The sequence below is a fragment of the Ranitomeya variabilis genome, chromosome 7 (genome assembly GCF_051348905.1).
Source record: "Ranitomeya variabilis isolate aRanVar5 chromosome 7, aRanVar5.hap1, whole genome shotgun sequence".
NCBI classification, from domain to species: Eukaryota; Metazoa; Chordata; class Amphibia; order Anura; family Dendrobatidae; genus Ranitomeya; species Ranitomeya variabilis.
In genome coordinates, this window is record NC_135238.1 from 159,277,685 (window position 1) to 159,298,367 (window position 20,683).

The 20,683-nt window shown below is 42.6% G+C and overlaps 1 protein-coding gene across 3 annotated transcripts in view; it reads right to left on the reverse strand.

Moving 5' to 3' along the window:
• Positions 1-20,683, reverse strand: part of SATB2 (SATB homeobox 2) — a 238,710-nt gene that overhangs the window by 153,778 nt on the left and 64,249 nt on the right. For all 3 annotated transcript variants that reach the window (XM_077272132.1, XM_077272134.1, XM_077272133.1), the window contains exons 4-5: positions 9,308-9,434; positions 7,166-7,289 (exon numbers count right to left, since the gene is read on the reverse strand). In XM_077272132.1, coding sequence (XP_077128247.1) covers positions 7,166-7,289; positions 9,308-9,434 — 251 coding nt within the window. The remainder of the gene's footprint in view (positions 1-7,165; positions 7,290-9,307; positions 9,435-20,683) is intronic.

Sequence of the window (20,683 nt, forward strand, 5' to 3'; positions counted from 1 at the left end):
GTGAAGAACTGTCACCACTGTGGATGTGATGTGGAGACATGTGAAGCTCTGTCACCACTGTGGATGTGATGTGGAGACATGTGAAGCTCTATCACCACTGTGGATGTGATGTGGAGACATGCGACACTCTATCACCACTGTGGATGTGATGTGGAGACGTGTGACGCTCTATCACCACTGTGGATGTGATGTGGAGACATGTGAAGAACTGTCACCATTGTGGATGTGATGTGGAGACATGTAAAGAGCTGTCACCACTGTGGATGTGATGTGGAGACATGTGAAGAACTGTCACCACTGTGGATGTGATGTGGAGACATGTGAAGCTCTGTCACCACTGTGGATGTGATGTGGAGACATGTGAAGCTCTGTCACCACTGTGGATGTGATGTGGAGACATGCGACACTCTATCACCACTGTGGATGTGATGTGGAGACGTGTGACGCTCTATCACCACTGTGGATCTGATGTGGAGACATGTGATGCTCTGTCCCCACTGTGGATTTGATGTCGGGACGTGACTGTGGATGTGATGTAGAGACATGTGATGCTCTATCACCACTGTGGATGTGATGTGGAGACATGTGAAACTCTGTCACCACTGTGAATGTGATGTGGAGACATATGTAGCTCTGTAACCACTGTGGATGTGACTTAGAGACATGTGAAGCACTGTTACCACTGCGGATGTGATGTGGAGACATGTGAAGCTCTATCACCACTGTGGGTGTGATGTGGAGACATGTGAAGCTCTATCACCACTATGGATGTGATGTGGAGACATGTAAAGCTCTATCACCACTGTGGATGTGATGTGGAGACGTGTGACGCTCTATCAAAACTGTGGATGTGATGTGGAGACATGTGACGATCTGTCCCCACTGTGGATGTGATGTTGAGACATGTGACTGTGGATGTGATATGGAGACATGTGACGCTCTATCACCACTGTGGATGTGATGTGGAGACATGTGAAGTGCTGTCACCACTGTGGATGTGATGTGGAGACATGTTAAGCTCTGTCACCACTGTGGATGTGATGTGGAGACATGTGAAGAACTGTCACCACTGTGGATGTGATGTGGAGACATGTGAAGCTCTGTCACCACTGTGGATGTGATGTGGAGACGTGTGAAGCTCTGTCACCACTGTGAATGTGATGTGGAGACATATGTAGCTCTGTAACCATTGTGGATGTGACTTAGAGACATGTGAAGCACTGTTACCACTGTGGATGTGATGTGGAGACATGTGAAGCTCTATCACCACTGTGGATGTGATGTGGAGACATGTGAAGAACTGTCACCACTGTGGATGTGATGTGGAGACATGTAAAGAGCTGTCACCACTGTGGATGGGATGTGGAGACATGTAAAGAGCTGTCACTACTGTGGATGTGATGTGGAGACATGTGAAGAACTGTCACCACTGTGGATGTGATGTGGAGACATGAAGATCTATCTCCACTGTGGATATGATGTGGAGACGTGATGCTCTGTCACCACTGTGGATGTGATGTGGAGACATGTGACGCTCTATCACCACTGTGGATGTGATGTGGAGACATGTGAAGTGCTGTCACCACTGTGGATGTGATGTGGTGACGTGTGACGCTCTATCACCACTGTGGATGTGATGTTGGGACGTGACTGTGGATGTGATGTGGAGACATGTGATGCTCTATCACCACTGTGGATGTGATGTGGAGACATGTGACGCTCTATCACCACTGTGGATGTGATGTGGAGACATGTGACACTCTATCACCACTGTGGATGTGACGTAGAGACATGTGAAGCGCTGTCACCACTGTGGATGTGATGTGGAGACATGTGAAGCTCTGTCACCACTGTGGATGTGATGTGGAGACGTGTGAAGCTCTGTCACCACTGTGAATGTGATGTGGAGACATATGTAGCTCTGTAACCATTGTGGATGTGACTTAGAGACATGTGAAGCACTGTTACCACTGTGGATGTGATGTGGAGACATGTGAAGCTCTATCACCACTGTGGATGTGATGTGGAGACATGTGAAGAACTGTCACCATTGTGGATGTGATGTGGAGACATGTAAAGAGCTGTCACCACTGTGGATGTGATGTGGAGACATGTGAAGAACTGTCACCACTGTGGATGTGATGTGGAGACATGTGATGCTCTAGCACCACTGTGGATGTGATGTGGAGACATGCGACACTCTATCACCACTGTGGATGTGATGTGGAGACGTGTGACGCTCTATCACCACTGTGGATCTGATGTGGAGACATGTGATGCTCTGTCCCCACTGTGGATGTGATGTCGGGACGTGACTGTGGATGTGATGTAGAGACATGTGATGCTCTATCACCACTGTGGATGTGATGTGGAGACATGTGAAGCTCTGTCACCACTGTGAATGTGATGTGGAGACATATGTAGCTCTGTAACCACTGTGGATGTGACTTAGAGACATGTGAAGCACTGTTACCACTGCGGATGTGATGTGGAGACATGTGAAGCTCTATCACCACTGTGGGTGTGATGTGGAGACATGTGAAGCTCTATCACCACTATGGATATGATGTGGAGACATGTAAAGCTCTATCACCACTATGGATGTGATGTGGAGACATGTAAAGCTCTATCACCACTGTGGATGTGGAGACGTGTGACGCTCTATCAAAACTGTGGATGTGATGTGGAGACATGTGACGATCTGTCCCCACTGTGGATGTGATGTTGAGACATGTGACTGTGGATGTGATATGGAGACATGTGACGCTCTATCACCACTGTGGATGTGATGTGGAGACATGTTAAGCTCTGTCACCACTGTGGATGTGATGTGGAGACATGTGAAGAACTGTCACCACTGTGGATGTGATGTGGAGACATGTAAAGAGCTGTCACCACTGTGGATGTGATGTGGAGACATGTAAAGAGCTGTCACTACTGTGGATGTGATGTGGAGACATGTGAAGAACTGTCACCACTGTGGATGTGATGTGGAGACATGTGACGCTCTATCACCACTGTGGATGTGATGTGGAGACATGAAGATCTATCTCCACTGTGGATGTGATGTGGAGACGTGATGCTCTGTCACCACTGTGGATGTGATGTGGAGACATGTAATGCTCTATCACCACTGTGGATGTGATGTGGAGACATGTGAAGCTCTATCATCATTGTGGGTGTGCTGTTGAGACTTGAAGCTCTGTCACCACTATGGATGTGATGTGGAGACATGAAGATCTGTCTCCACTGTGGATGTGATGTGGAGACATGTGAAGCTCTATCACCACTGTGGATGTGATGTGGGGACATGTGAAGCTCTATCACCACTGTGGATGTGATGTGGAGACATGAAGATCTATCTCCACTGTGGATGTGATGTGGAGACATGTGAAGCTCTATCACCACTGTGGATGTGATGTGGAGACATGTGAAGCTCTGTCACCACTGTGGATGTGATGTGGAGACATGTGAAGCTCTGTCACCACTATGGATGTGTTGTGGAGACATGTGAAGCTCTGTCACCACTGTGGATGTGCTGTTGAGACTTGAAGCTCTGTCACCACTATGGATGTGTTGTGGAGGCGTGAAGTTCTATCTCCACTGTGGATGTGATGTGGAGACATGTGAAGCTCTATCACCACTGTGGATGTGATGTGGAAACATGTGAAGACCTAGCTCCACTGTGGATGTGATGTGGAGACATGTGAAGATCTAGCTCCACTGTGGATGTGATGTGGAGGCGTGAAGATCTAGCTCCACTGTGGATGTGCTGTGGAGTGATTGTGCTGCTTTTCACAGATGAGGGCACAGAACACTGATCTATTTCCAATACTGAAGTGATGACAGAGGTCAGCGCAGGTGCAGATTACTAACAGTAACAGCCAATGAGTGTGCAGATGGCGGGTGCTGGACACGGAGGCCGGGCGTTGACAACTTTGGCTGTGTGGTTAGATAATAAAACACAGGGAGCTATCAAGTTTGGTAGGCCAGCAGGTAAACAAAGTGGGTGCAGGGAATGAAGTGAAATTCAGGAGTAACGAAAAGCAGAAACAAAAAACAAAATGTATAGTGGTGTTGTATATCACAATACAGCACAGATTTGCTTAAAAAAATGATTTTGGGGTTTGCCAACATCTTTAATCCAAACATTCAATGTCAATGAAAAAAAAACTAATTTGGAAAAGAATGGCAATTTTCACTTTATGCCATCTACTGTCACTAATTTCTTAAATACACCTTTGTGGGTCAAAATGATTACTACACCCCCGATTAATACCTTGATGGGTATAGTTTCTAAAGTGGGGTCACTTGTAGAGGTTTCCTCTGAACTAATACCTCAGACAGAAAACCCTTGCAGCAAATGTTGTGCTCCAATGTCGCTCCTTCTCTTCTGGGTCTCGCTGTGTAACCAAGCAGTAGTGCATGAGCGCACACAGGGTATTGCCACACTCGGGAGAAATTGTGTAATAAATTACATATTTTCTTATAGTTCTTGCAGAAATTTTGACCTAAATTTACAAAATATTGTACAAAAAATTAAATTATTCATTTTCACAGGCCAATGGTAGAAACATTTGTGAAACACCTGTGGAGTAAAAATGTCCACTTAAGGTGCTCTGCAAATGGGATATGATGAAACTAATCAAGAAAATTTGACTGCAAAAGTCAAATGGCACTGCTGACCTGTGCCGTGCGCCCAAATGGAGTACGACCACATACTGTATAAGGTATTGCTGTATTCGTCAGAAATTGGGTAATAAATTGTGTCCCTATTAGGGTATGTGTCCACGTTCAGGATGGCTGGCAGTTTGGACGGAGCGGCAAACCCGCTCCGCCCAAAGCCCCGCCCCCTTCTGTGACGCGATGATGCTGGATGTGTTCATTGCACGCATCCGGGATCATCGCACCCCACACATAGGGCCCTGTGTTTTACCTTGTGGCGGCGCAGCGTCGCCGCAAGGTAAACGAACAACGGACATGCTGCGATCTAAAAAGACGCGCCGCATGTCCGGAATCGCAGGGCCGCCGGGTGCGTGTTACCACGCATAGTGGAGGCAGGATTTCATAAAATCCCCTCCACTATGCTGTAACATCTGCACGCTGCGTGTTTGACGCTGCGGCTCTGCGCAGCGTCAAACAAGCAGCGTTTCCTGAATGTGGAAACATACCCTTATCCTCCAATTACTCCATGTGAAAAATCACACTATGGGCTTGTCCACAGGAGCATATTAACTCGAACGAGTGCAATCCTATGAAAAAAGGGACTGCAGTCGGATCAATCTTATTCAGTGAGACATTGCAGATCTGTGTATTTTTTTTCTGTAGTCAGCGTGAGGACAAATTTGCAGCATGCTGTGATTTCATTCCTAAATCGAATGGGTGCGAGAACAAAAATTGGATATCATACACAATGGCATTTGATTTTTACAGATACATTGCAATTCTGTAACTTAGGAAACTGTAAATGGTCCTGTAAATGATTAATAGCTGCTGAGTTAAAAAGCAGATTGCACAGCACACGGGAGACAAGTGAGAAAAAATTGTCACACTTAAGGCTATGTGCACACGTTCAGGATTTCTTGCAGAAATTTCCTGAGCAAAACCGGACATTTTCAGCAAGAAATACGCATGCGTTTTTCTCAAGGTTTTGCGGCATTTTTGACTCCTTTTTTGTGCGTTTTTTTCGCGTTTTTTTCCGGAGCTTCCCAATGCATTAAAGAGCGGGAAAAACGTGAAAAATCCGCAAAATTAATGAACATGATGTGTTTTTTACCGCGATGCTTTTTTTTTTGGGGGGGGGGAAAACGCATCATGTGCACAAAAATTGCGGAATGCATTCTAAATGATGGGATGCATAATGTATGCGTTTTTTATGCGTTTTCATAGCGCTTTTATAGTGAAAAAACACGAAAAATCCACAACTTGTGCACACAGCCTTACTGGATGAAAGTCAGTATGACCAGCGAGAAAAATCGTCCCACTTTTCTGGCTGAAAATTGTACAGTTTTTTTATACTTTCATGTGACCCTTGTCGATCAGCCACTAATATAAATTTTTATACATTTTTGCATGAAGGTGGCTTGGCGTATAAAGTGTTGAGTGGCATTTTGACAATGTGCCACATATTTACTTTCATGAAATATACAAGAACAGGAGTTTGCTACCAAACTTTTATTTTATAATTTAGTTTTTTTATGTCAAAAGAGCCAAAATTGTCTTGCCCACCATAGGCACAAAATGTCGAAAAACCCAAGGCAGCAAAAGAGTTAACCCAACCCTTATCAGATGAAAGGGATGTTTGCCCGCTATCTGGTGGGTGCAAAGACTCGGCTGCTTACGCACTCAAGCATTTCCATCTACAAGTAACCCAGACTTTTCCTCTGTCCTGTAACAGCCTTACACATAAATGGACATCTATGTCTAAGCATATACAGATGAACCTGTATAAAAGAACAGCTGACTTTGTCCCACATAGCCACCAATCATAGCTCAGCTTTCATTTTTCATTTGTGATTGGTTGCGATGAGCAACAACAAAGTAGAACAACAAAGAGAAGCTGGGACAGAATAACCAAGTATATTATTATTGCATAATTATTATAAAGCTGTCTCTTTCTAAGGCCACATTCAAATGCCTCTTTTTCTCTCATACGAGTTTCATTATTGTGCTGGTAGGATTGTTAAAAAAAAAAGAGATTATATTGGACATGTGTTCTACAATTGAAAAAAAAGGATAGAAACGCACAAATGAAAAATGGACGTCTGGATGAGGCCTTAGCTCATACACATTAGATGACTATAGGTCAAACGATGCTCCTATCGTTCGGACAACAGCCATCTTTATTGACGCTCCACTACAGCGGATGCACGAATGTTCAGCCTACTGACAGTGGCCAGCGCACTATCACCGGGAAATCAATATGATCAGCAGTCTGAAATCGGACATGCGCGATCGACATCTCTCCCGACTATCAGTCGGCCTGCACCCCCATACAAATTAAACTGTCGAATGAACCTGTCGATATTGTTGGGTTCGGCCAACATTTGTCTAATATTTATGGAGGCCCTAACACTGAAATAATCAATGCCAATCTGTTTGGATTTTCTTTTCTCTAATTTCACAGCAATCTCCTGTGTTTGTGTATATAGATAAGAGAACTGACCTGAGATAGTGGGCATTCTTTGGCAAGGGTGCTCTGATTCATCTCCTTTAGCAGCATTCGTAAGGCATTGCGGACAGTAGCATGGTTCCACTGTTCTGCCGGCAAGTCCTCAAGTTTCGAACAGCTAAGAAGAACAAGATGAGAAAATAAACATAAAACATAATACTATACAATGCAACATGAATGAATGGGAACATGACAGTCAGAGGTAGATCACTGGCAGTTTCTCTCCTCTTCGCTCCCCTAGATTGACAGGTCTCTCCTTATACACACACCTGTCAGTTTAGGGGGGCAAGGTAAGAAGAAACCACCAGTCAAACGCCTTGGACTAGTCAGCAAAATATAGTCACCACCTGCCAGCTTTTCAAAGTATGTTTGAGTACCGTATGTTTCTACAACAAACACAGCCTGCATCTGATGCATGTTGCCTGTGATACATGCAGCACAAATCTGCTGTCAGGTTCCCTTTAGTGTATCAGCGAAAAATGTGAATAGAGGCTGTCTGTATATTGTAATATCCCTACTGAGCTGCCCTTTGTCCATACACATTGTCATTGGGATTTATTTATTCTGGTGACTGTGCTACACTCCTCAACAGTGAAATTGCAAGACCAAAACAAAAATGTTGTGGAATTATGGAAATCACAGGATGGATAGACATATTAGTGATATGCAAATGATGAAAAAATGGAAACAAAATTTACAAAACATCTCGATTTATTCAGTATTGAGCATACAAGCACAAACACATGCGTTTACACGCCTTGGTGGCTATCACCGAAGTTAATACTTGGTGAGGAATGTTCTTCCACGCTGAATGCACTTGGGCACATAGGATGTTCACAAAAGCTCGAGTAGTGTACAGACTGGTGGTGCCATGTTGAAAAATGGCTACCAGTACATTTTGGCTGGACCGCTGGTTCCACCACCAAATCACCAAATGTATGTAATGCCGAGCTGTTAGTGTACCTGGAATGAAGACTAGATAGGTCTGGCTACCATACATTGTGCCACATCATAGCCACAAGAGTAGGACTGGTAAGATATAGGTTTGTTAAGGCCTGCACACATGGTTTCCAGACTATTAATGAGTCCAAAAAAAAAGTCGTACTCTGAAGAAGATTGCTGAAGAGAAACGACCTGTGTTCCAGCTTCCATTACTCCATTCCAGCATCTGTGTAGCTCTGCACCATGATAAACTTTGACAGCAATGGAGTGAGAGTAATAAAAAGTCCTTTATGATCGAACAGTTCTATTGCTGGGGTTATGATGTGAGGTGCCATAATGTATAGTAGCCATAGCCTTTTAGTCTTTATTCCAGGTACACTAAAAGCTCGGCTTTACATCAATTTGGAGATAGAACCTGTGGAGCAGACATTTCTCCAAAGAACCATTTTTCAACATGACAACAACAAGCCACATGTTGCTTGTGCTACTGTAAGCAGCCGGTGTGGCCTAAACATGTTACCATGGCTTACCGCATCTCCAGATTTGTTTCCAATCAATCACATTTCAGACTCACATAATTGTTTGACAACTGCAAAGTGAGCTGCCAGCAGTGGATCTTGATGATTTGTGTGCCCAACTACATTCAGCGTGGCTGAACATCTTTCATGCAACCATTAATAACCTTAATGATAATAGCCAAGATCTGTAAATGCGTGTATTTCTGAGTGTAGATATAGATTAGAGAATAGATGTTTAAAAATGAATGTGCTGCTATCAAGGATGAAAGGTTTCACACTCCAGATAGATTCAAGTAGTTTAATTACATGTTCCTGGCTTGAACGGAGCTCTTTCTCCTATCTGTAGTTTGATTTGAAACAACATCTCATACCCCACCCCTATGGTACTACGCAGTGTCAGCCTAGGGGCGCTTGTGTCTTTTCTCTCTATTTCTGCGGGTGGCTCTGTTACTCGATACTGAATAAATCCAAATGTCTTGATTAGTTTTTTTATTATTTTCAAATCATTAACATATCTATCGGTCCTGTTATTTCCATAATTCCACGACTTTTCCTTATTGTTACAATTTCTATGTTGAGGAATGTATTTTTTTAAATGTAATCTCTATTTTATAAATGTATCAAACATTTTTATCTAATATTATTCCAAAGCTCCCTCCTAAATGCAGCTACGCACCTTTGTAGTTGGATCTTCAATGTGACCACATGGTAGACATCTTGTAGCATGTCAGATACTGTCACATCTGGGGCATCTGTAACATAACTGAGGGGCAGTGGGTTCCAGCGGCCAATTTTAATGATTCCTATAAAAGAATATAGTGGGTTAGGAACACTTTAAACATAAATCATTTATTTAGATTTTTCATAATACTGCATTGTGGATATCCATTGATCTGTATTTTTCTAATAACTGTGGCCCCAGGTTTTCTTAGCTCCTGTTCATTCCCGTAATACTGTACATTATCTATCTCTGGAGCTGAGGATCTGGTCTTTATAATATATCAAAAGCACTATAATTAAGTGAAATAAATCTTCTTCTAATGTATGCCTGCACTTCTACGCCCCCTCAAGAGATTTACGCACCCAATGTCACCCGGGTTTTCCTTATTATATTTACTATACACATTAAATGGTAGAAATAAACAATCATATACATTAAAGAATTGTTTATGGTCAATTTTCCAATGATCTAATATCAACATAGTTGTATTGACAACACAGACGATCAGGAGGCTTGTGCTTAGGGTTCTACTGAAATAATCTCGTACTAGTTTGGTTAATGTTCTTACAACTTTGCAGAACATCAATAATTAATCAATATGTTAACCCCGCCAGGGCTGTTGCTGCTCTGTATACCTATGTGTTGTGGCCGTAGGAACCAGTCCATCTGCACTAATAGTTAAAAAGGTGTTGATGGGACGAGAGCTTTTAGTTTATAAAATCCAAGTTGCACAAAACATATTTGTGGTCTCCTCGGGAGCCTGTTATTACCAGTAAGGCTTGTTACAATTACTCGTGCTTATTAATTATTAAGCCTATGTTACAAATTCCATAAAGACCTCACACTTAAGTGGCACCATTTAATTGAAACTTGAAGACCCGAGGATTAAAAGGGGCTCTCTTTAATTAAAGGCTAAGGCGATATTTACAGGAGAGTATAAAGAGAAACACAAGAGAGCAGAAAAAACTCCAGATCTGATTCCAAGATCGGGAGTAACTATAATTTTGGTCAGAACCGCACGCAGAAAAATGTATCATTTAAAGGAGGCATTATTCAGCCTCAAAGTAGCACCACTGCAAGAAACAAAAAGAGTGTTCTTTTTTGCAGAGAGAAAGCTAGGACTGTACTTAAGAGCTTTTTGTGAGCTTTGCACACAGGGTAATTTTCTTGTAAGTATATTTAAAGTGTTTACATTCAATTTTCCTAAATATCCAAAATGTATCTGCGAGGTTCAACATACCAGAGCACTTATTAGCACTTCTTCGTCAGAAGAGGAAGAAAAGAAAATCTGGAAACAAGCTACATGTGTTCAATTTTAGATAAATGTATACACAGCTGCAGATAAATACTAACTGCCTATATATTTATTTAATATATATGTAGAAATATATATATATATATATATATATATATATATATATATATATATATATATATATATATATATATATATATATATATATATATATATACAGTGGGGAAAATAAGTATTTTCCCACCTACAAAGAATGGAGAGATCTGTAATTTTTATCGTAGGTACACTTCAACTGTGAGAGACAGAATCTAAAAATAAAAAAAACAGAAAATCACATTGTATGATGTTTAAATAATTAATTGCATTTTATTGCATGAAATAAGTTTTTGATCAACTACCAACCAGCAATAATTGTGTCTCTCACAGACCTGTTGTTTTTCTTTGTAAGAAGCCCTCCTACTCTGCACTAATTACCTGTATTAATTGCTCCTGTTTGAACTCATTACCCGTATAGAACATACTTGTCCGCACACTCAATCACACCCCAACCTCTCCATCATGGCCAAGACGAAAATGCTGTCTAAAGACACCAGGGACACAATTGTAGACCTGCACAAAGCTGGGATGGGCTACAGGACAATAGTCAAGCAGTTTGGTAAGAAGGCAACAACTGTTGGCGCAATTATTAGAAAATGGAAGAAACACAAGATGACTGTAAATCTTCCTCAGTCTCGGGCTCCATGCAGGATCTTGCCTTGTGGGGTAAGGATGATTCTGAGAAAGCTTGGGAATCAGACCAAAACTACATGGGAGGACCTGATCAATAACCTAAAGAGAGCTGGGATAACAGTCTCAAACATTATTGTTAGTAACACACTAAGCCGTCCAGGCCCGTTTGAAGTTTGCCAATGATCATTTGAATCATCCAAAGGAGGCATGTGGAGGAGGAGGAGGTCATGTGGTCAGATGAGACCAAAATATAATTTTTTGGTATCAACTCCACCCGTCATGTTTGGAGGAAGAAGAAGGAACAGTACAACCCCAAGAACACCATCCGAACTATGAAGCAATGGTAGGAGAAACAAAATTCTTTGGGAGAGCTTTTCTGCAAAGGGGACAGGATGACTGCACAGTATTGAAGGGAAGATGGATGGGGTCATGTTTGGCGAGATTTTGGCAAACAACCTCCTTTCGGGCAGCATGGTGGCTCACTGGTTAGCACTGCAGCCTTGCAGCGCTGGAGTCCTGGGTTCAAATCCCACCAAGGACAACATCTGCAAGGAGTTTGTATGTTCTCCCCATATTTGTGTGGGTTTCCTCTGGGTACTCTGGTTTCCTCCCACATTCTAAAGACATACAACTGTAAAGCGCTGAGGAATATGTTAGCGCTACATAAAAATAAACATTAGTATTATTTATCCCAGTTCCTGTTATCCTTAGTTTAGCCATTAAAGTTGCATTCCAGCATATAAGACAAACTCACCAGCTGAGTTCTAGCCAGGGCCGTATTTGCCACTAGGCACTCGAGGGCACGTGCCTAGGGCGGCGACATTGCGGGGGGCGGCACCTGAGCAAGGTTGTTTTTTTTTTTGTTTTTTTTAGCCCCAGGTCACAAGCGAATGACCGCCCCGCCCCCCCGCCCCCCCGCCCCCCCCCCGCTCCCCCCGCCCCCCTCCTCCGAGTCCCACCTGCCCTCCCGGAAGACAATACTCACAAGTCACAACTCACACTGGGCGGATAGCAGGGAGGGGGGGGCGTGGAGAGCAGCTGCACCATCCAGGAAGTGTCTTCTCGCGCTGCAGCTCGGAGGAGGCATGGGGCTAGAGAAGGAGGAGGCTGACGCTCGCATCTTCATGGACGAGTTCAGCCGCTCCTCTGCCCCGATGCTGACGCTGGAGGAATCGCATGACAGTCAGCCGGACCGGGACCCGCACGACTTCAACGGGCACCTGAAGGTGAGTGCTGCGCAGATGTAGCAGAACCGAGCGGTCCCGGTCTGGCTAACTGGCAAACTTCCCACACGCCATCCAAGTCCTGCATTCCTGTGTAATATGAGCCATGCATACAGGGGGGGGGTGAATATGAGCCATGCATACAGGGGGGGGGTGAATATGAGCCATACATACAGGGGGGGGGGTGAATATGAGCCATGCATACAGGGGGGGGGTGAATATGAGCCATGCATACAGGGGGGGGGGTGAATGAGCCATGCATACAGGGGGGGGGGGGTGTAATATGAGCCATGCATACAGGGGGGGGGGTGAATATGAGCCATACATACAGGGAAGGGGGGGGGTGAATGAGCCATGCATACAGGGGGGGGGTGAATATGAGCCATGCATACAGGGGGGGGGTGAATGAGCCATGCATACAGGGGGGGGGGTGAATGAGCCATGCATACAGGGGGGGGGTGAATGAGCCATGCATACAGGGGGGGGTGAATATGAGCCATACATACAGGGGGGGGTGAATATGAGCCATACATACAGGGGGGGGGGTGAATATGAGCCATACATACAGGGGGGGGTGAATATGAGCCATGCATACAGGGGGGGTGAATATGAGCCATGCATACAGGGGGGGGGGTGAATGAGCCATGCATACAGGGGGGGGTGTAATATGAGCCATGCATACAGGGGGGGGGGGTGAATATGAGCCATACATACAGGGGGGGGGGTGAATGAGCCATGCATACAGGGGGGGGGTGAATATGAGCCATGCATACAGGGGGGGGGTGAATGAGCCATGCATACAGGGGGGGGTGAATGGGCCATGCATACAGGGGGGGGGTGAATGAGCCATGCATACAGGGGGGGGGGGTGAATGAGCCATGCATACAGGGGGGGGGGTGAATATGAGCCATACATACAGGGGGGGGGGTGAATATGAGCCATACATACAGGGGGGGGTGAATATGAGCCATGCATACAGGGGGGGGTGAATATGAGCCATGCATACAGGGGGGGGTGAATGAGCCATGCATACAGGAGGGGGGGTGAATATGAGCCATGCATACAGGAGGGGGGGGTGAATATGAGCCATGCATACAGGGGGGGGGTGAATATGAGCCATGCATACAGGGGGGTGTGTGAATATGAGCCATGCATACAGGGGGGTGTGTGAATATGAGCCATGCATACGGGGGGGAGTTTGAGCCATGCATACAGGAGGGGGGGTCATTATACAGTATCATGGAGAACTGTGTGTGGCCATTATACAGTATTGAGCATCATGTGTGGCCGTTATACAGTATGGAGCATCATGTGTGGCCCATGGCAATTATACAGTATGGAGCATCATGTGTGGCCGTTATACAGTATGGAGAACTGTGTGTGGCCGTTATACAGTATGGAGCATCATGTGCGGTCATTATACAGTATGGAGCATCATGTGTGGCCGTTATACAGTATTGAGCATCATGTGGGATCATTATACAGTATGGAGCATCATGTGTGGCCGTTATACAGTATTGAGCATCATGTGTGGTCATTATACAGTATGGAGCATCATGTGTGGCCATTATACAGTATGGAGCATCATGTGCGGTCATTATACAGTATGGAGCATCATGTGTGGCCGTTATACAGTATGGAGCATCATGTGGGATCATTATACAGTATGGAGCATCATGTGTGGCCATTATACAGTATGGAGCACTGTGTGGCCATATTTTTTCGTTTATAATTATTGTATATAAAACATTGTGATCAGCAGTGCTAATATGGCTGTGGTTGGGACGTGGATATGGGTGTGACTAGTTGTGAAATGGGTGTGGTCAGAGGCGTGGCCTAAAATTTGCTGCGGCGCGCTATGCGCGCCGCACACTTTGTGCCTCCTTCCCTTCTTCAAAAGTTCGGAGGTATGGTACCACATTTGCCAGATCATGGCAAGTGCCGCAGATACCATAGGGAATGAATGAGGCCAACCGCAGTGTTGCCGTAAGTGATCCGTTACGTGGCAGATGCAGAAAAACTGCCCCATCTGCTGCAAAAGGCGACTTTCACATCAGCGATTCTTGCCAAAGTCCCTGCCAATAGTGTCATACTCACCGATGGGGGGGGGGGGGGGCAGCTCTAAAAGTGCCTAGGGCAGCAGAAACTCTAAATCCGGCCCTGGTTCTAGCTGTCATTTCTAGAGATGAGCGAACCTGAACTTAAAAGTTTGGAGTTTATACAGAACAGTTAGTGTCCAATACAAATCACCGAACACAGACTTTTCCCAGAAGTGGGTAACAATGTTTGAAGTTCCGGAGAAAGTCTGTTGGAGACAGAGAGAGAATTTTCCAGATCAATAGTTCAGTTACCAATTGTTTTCAATGGGGTTCAGGTTCTGGTTCAAGTTCAGGTACAGTTCTGGCACCAGAATTATTTTTTGAAATAAAGTTCATTATTTTTTTAAATAGCCTATGTTGCAATATTAAATGTTGTAATGCTAATTTAAAAGGATTTATCAATATTGAACAGTGATGTATTGCCCCCATTGTTAGCATTTTCTGTGGACTGCAGATTAGATGCTGTGATTGACAAATCTTTTCGCCAACTTTAGCTTCTGGCCTTTGTTGGGAAATCCCTGCACAAATCCATTAGCACTATAAATATGTGTGACTTTACCACCCTCAAAAAGTAATATGAGTTGCCATACTTTTAACCATTTAACAACCTGTGAAATACATTTTTGTCACAGATCGCAATCACTTTAACTTTATAGGAAGGAGATTTAAAGAGGTAATCATATCCCAATATATAGTAAATGTAATAATAATTATATTAGCAAATATCTCAAATTAGAAATGTTGCATAGTTATTCTGATTAGCTATGTTGCTTACCCTATATGCAGGTCACTACAGTAGCTAAGGTATCCATGGTTACGACCATTCATATAGTGACAGTTGTTAGTGGTTGTGACAATGGATACCTAAATTACTGCAATAGCCTGCACATTGGGGTATGCGATATAGCTAAGCAGAAGAACTATACTACATTTCTAAATTAATTTATTTGCTAATATTATTATTGTTATTATTAATAGTACACTGACTGCATATTTGGATAGGATCTTCGAGATGGGATTACCCCTGTAAAGGAAAGTAAAAGATCTGATTTGAGCAATGACAACCTTTGTACAGCCCTGAAGAGTATGCTGGTGCTAAATAAGCAACGGAAGATGAAAAAGGTCACATATGTACAACACAGGGGACTGGGTTTAACACTGGGAGATAATATGACTATGTTACCATGTAACCTTCCTTCCCACAGTGTGTATAACAAACAATATATGTCCTCTTGTTGCCCCAGCCAAACATTAACATGTCATTTTTGCCCATCTACTAGAAAAAAATAGCTATATTCCAAAAGAAACTCTGAGAATATTTAAGTCATCATTCTAAATGCCTGGCAAATTTTCTTTCAATAAAGCACCAGAAGCCCACATCGTGGCAATACTGATAACAGAGAACAATAGCTTTCACAAGACTATCCAGATCTAGCAGAGCTGATCATATTAGATGTATCAGAAATGAGATTGCTGTTCGGTACAATGGTGATGTAACATTATCTGTGGTTTTACAAGACACTGAATCGAATTCCATTACATCATCTGAATTCAGAACGTTAATGTAAATGATGAATTCAGCTCTTACATTTCCACATACAAATGAAATGTTATATTTGTGAACCGGTAACTAGTAAGAACCGCTGAATATGCTGAATATGTCATTATCAAAGCACTCGTTTTTCTATGAAACCACTACATTTAAAAAAAAATGCCAAAAATACAAAACCATGAATCTCAATCTCTCACTTCATGTTATATACTGAATTATATTCCCATGTGCCTTTTTTTCTAAGTAGAAAAGTTATTCCTGAAAAGTCATTCCCTCCCTATAAGAGGATGGAATTGATCAAAAAAAATAGTCTGTTTTTCAAATCTAATGTTTACATTGAAGATATTTTTTGATGCTAAGATGTTTTTTTTTTATTATTATTATTATTTTCCATGTTAATGTAGAGGGGAACCAATAATGATAAAAAATGAAGAACAATAAGGCTTATTACAAAAATGATTTAAAACAATAAGTCATATATATTCCAACACAATAGACACATTGTCACATGTTGGTGGATGAATCAGAAGATAAAAACCTTAATGATAACAAGAATGCTCCTAATCAGTAATATGGAAGATAATCAATGAATGATTGAATATGCATAATAGAAGCAGAATGGCATGTCAAGAAAAAATGAGTGATCTGATAAACATCAAAAATAACATGTGGCAGTATACACAATGGCAGCACAAGCAGAGAGGCTCACCCACCAAGCACTCCCGGCGCGCGTTTCACAAATGCTTCATCAGGAGGCTTGGGGGTATTAAGTCTGGCATATACGACCCAGAAAACCAACCAGAGAAGCGTACAATGAGACATACATGAATAACACCTGAGCAAACAAGAACAAATTATACATATATTGGGATACCTTGTAGTATATATATGATGCCGACGCCTGCACACAGAGTGCTTATGGGCCGGTTACATGACCAGCTGCATAATGTGATGTCACACTGAGGATACACTCACAGTGCATGCGTCCATGTCATTACATTGTGCAGTTTTCACACTAGCCACTAAGCACTCTCAATATGACCCCATCCATGTGCGTGGTTACATGGTGACCAGGTCCGCAGTCACCTATTATCAGAATTACAATGAAAGGTAACAATTTACTATAAATCTTCAGGCAGAAAACGCAGGACCACACTGTTGACTATAGGTAAAGATGCAGCCTCAATCCTTCTCCTCCTCCATGCAGTGATCTCTGCACAGTGCACAGAGCATGCCCACTACATTGTCCTTTAGAAGACAATGATTATTCTGCTGTTTAGTGTATTCTATTATTTTTTCTGTAAAACAAATCTCTGGATCTGCTGTTCACAGTGCAGCATTTCTGTCTTCATGGCTGTCCTGCTAATCATATCCAGAAAATAGATTTAAAATATAGTTATTAGTGATGAACGACGCAGCTGCATGATTTGTGGCTGCTAGACAGCCTGAATACATGTGGGGGTTGCCTGTTTGTTAGGGACTCCTCATATGTATTCAGGCTGTCCAGCGGCCGCAAATCATGCAGCTGAGGCGACGAAAACTAAATCTCCCAGCACACCCAAATACTTGGAGGGCACTCGAGCATGCTCAGGAAAACCCGAACAACAAGCATACTCACTCATCACTAATAGTTATATATGATCAGAACACAAGTAGAGGATTTTACAATTTTGCATTTACTCTATAACTTCTGTTACTTCCCTGACAGTACAAAGGACATTAGGAGGCATAGCCCTAAAAATAATCGTACCCTTAGTGTGCAGAGCCATATTTTAATTCAGATATGCTAATGAAGCATTTGGTGCAACCTTGGCGTGGCCGAAAACTTCAGTGCACTTTCCTACCTACTTGTTTGCCATCCAATGTTACTTATTTTGGCTCCTCTAAAGCCAAAACTGTCAATCAATGAAGAACATGACGGAAATAGATGTAAAATAAGTATATAGGAAGGTTCACTGAATGGCTTGGCCACACCAAGGGTGCACCACGCGCCTCATTAGCGTAACTGAATAAAGAACAAATTCTGCTGAATAAAGCAACTGATTTGGACACAAATGGTATTATTTCTATTGGGGCTATTTACCCTTCAAAGTGCTCAGTTTGAACAGTCATTGTGTGCTGGCGGCCTCTGCTTACTACCTAGATACATGTGTAATATTTGAGGCGTGTTATGTAAGGTAAATAATGTAACTTCTATCTTTTCCTTTAATATTTCATCTGTTCCACCCTTATAGTTCAGTTTCGTCGGCTTGGATGATCATGACAATAAACATACACCATGCCATGGTCAAATCGCCTTCGGCTCCAAAAATGCTGTGTTTCCTTATTAAGAAGTAAGCAGCATGGACAAGACTTGCCTTGTACAACTCACAATGCCAACTTGTATGAGAGACATTAAAATGAAGCCAGCATCACAACACGAGTATAATACCCAGTCCGAGCATTCTGCTCACTTCTACCCGTACACTTAGGATAGTCGCATTCTCATGGACTCCATCTGCTTGGATGTGAAGTATGAAACACTTGCAGTAATTACAGCTATTATAATTATATGCCACCAACTTAAACGCTAAACGCTGTACTTTTAACTTTATTTCAATCCCTGTGTATGCTGCCAACCATCTCTGTGCTGTGAAATTGCTAGTTGCCTTTGGCACTGCTTGGCATGAATGAGCCATTTTGTACTATACAGGTAGACCTAGGTCTTGATGAGTTATAAAATGCAGCATTATAGGCAAATGTGACATCATAATAGGGCGGTGAACTTGGAACGCTTCTACATATTTTCCAACTAAAGTCCTGTTTTTTATAAATAATTAGCAATTTATAGTGTGTTCATAGACACGCAGTAGGTCATTAGCAATTTCCATGTGAAATAAAAGACATTCAGGACCCAGCAAGGCTAAAACATATGACTTTGTGCCAGCCTTTCCATATGTAAGATATAAATCCTTGCATTATACCATCTTATAGCAGTACAAAAAATGTGCTTGCCATCCTCTAAACTAATAATTCTCTATTGAATTATGACTGCCAAATCAGACAAGTCCTACTTCACAGGTGTTAGCACTGGGGCAGGATATGAAAGGATAGGGACACTTCCCTGTTGAGCTAATTGTCACCCAATTCTTTGCAGCCCATATAGTATATTTGACTGTACGTGAATATACAGTGTAGTCAGGTTAAAGAATTTGTCTGGAACTTCTATATTGATGGTCTATCCTTAGGATAGGTCATCAATATCTGATTGGTGATGGATGGTGCAACACCCGACACCCTTATAATCAGTTGTTTGCTGAGTTCTGTAAATGGAATAGTGACCTTTGCTGGTTACTGTGCATCCACCCCTTATTTGAATCAATAGGTGCAGTACCTAGCCATGGCCACCGTGCAGTTAACGGCGCTGTGCAGCTTTGCAACTCAGCACATCCAGTTGCCACTGGCGCTGGGAACAACCGATCGGCGGGGTGCCGTGCCAGATGTTGCACCCCCACCAATCAGATATTGATGATTAAGGATAAGCCATCGATTTAAAACTCCAAGTCAACTCCTTTAACATTGTTGCATTTTTTGAAAGGAGAAACTAGAAAATTTGTGTTCATCCTTACAATGGCTATAGTAAGTTGATATTTACAGACATACACCAAATTTATTGTTTTTAAATACATTTTTAAGTTACTTTTACTCAGAAATTATCCACTGTAGAATTTCTGCAGTAGCAAAATTGCAGCGGAAAATAGTTCTGCACCAATTTTTGGGGGTGAAGATATTTATTATTTTTAAAATGCAGTAATAAATTGCAGCATAAATTGATAAACTGTGAATTTCAAATCTTAAAATCTCATTCAATTTGCTACTTCTGTAATACAAAGCAGACATTACGGAGGCAAATTCATGGCAAAAAGTCTGCTGCATATCTGACATATGTGCGCAAACCCTTTTAGCCTTATTAGGGTATATTCACATGCAGCAGAATTGTTGCAAACAATTCTAAAATTTGATTTGGGTATAATCTGAAAACACTTTAAAAACAAAAGTCTTAAAGAAATCCTAATGGTTTAACCCACTGTGTAGATAGGTATACCTATAATACTACCCCATGAAACAAAGTGCAGGTGCTTGCATACTTCTACTACTATTCTTACAGAATAGTTTTAGTAGGTGCCTAAATGGTCCAGTATGAAGGAATCTGTCTGTCTACAAGTTCTCCATGAATGAGCAAGGGACTTAAAGTTATCCTGACAAATGGGGATTTATAGAACAAACAAATCAATTCAATTTTGAATCAAATCAATCCAGACATGTCACTCGAAGCAAGAATCATCAAGCTACGACTTGCCTAGAGAACAAACACTGGAGAAGGACATCATGGTCAGAAGAATAGAAGGAACAAGGTGAAGAGGAAGAGCAGCAACCTGATGGCTTGATACTATCAAGATAACATCCGAGAAGACCCTGGTGGACTCTAGGCTT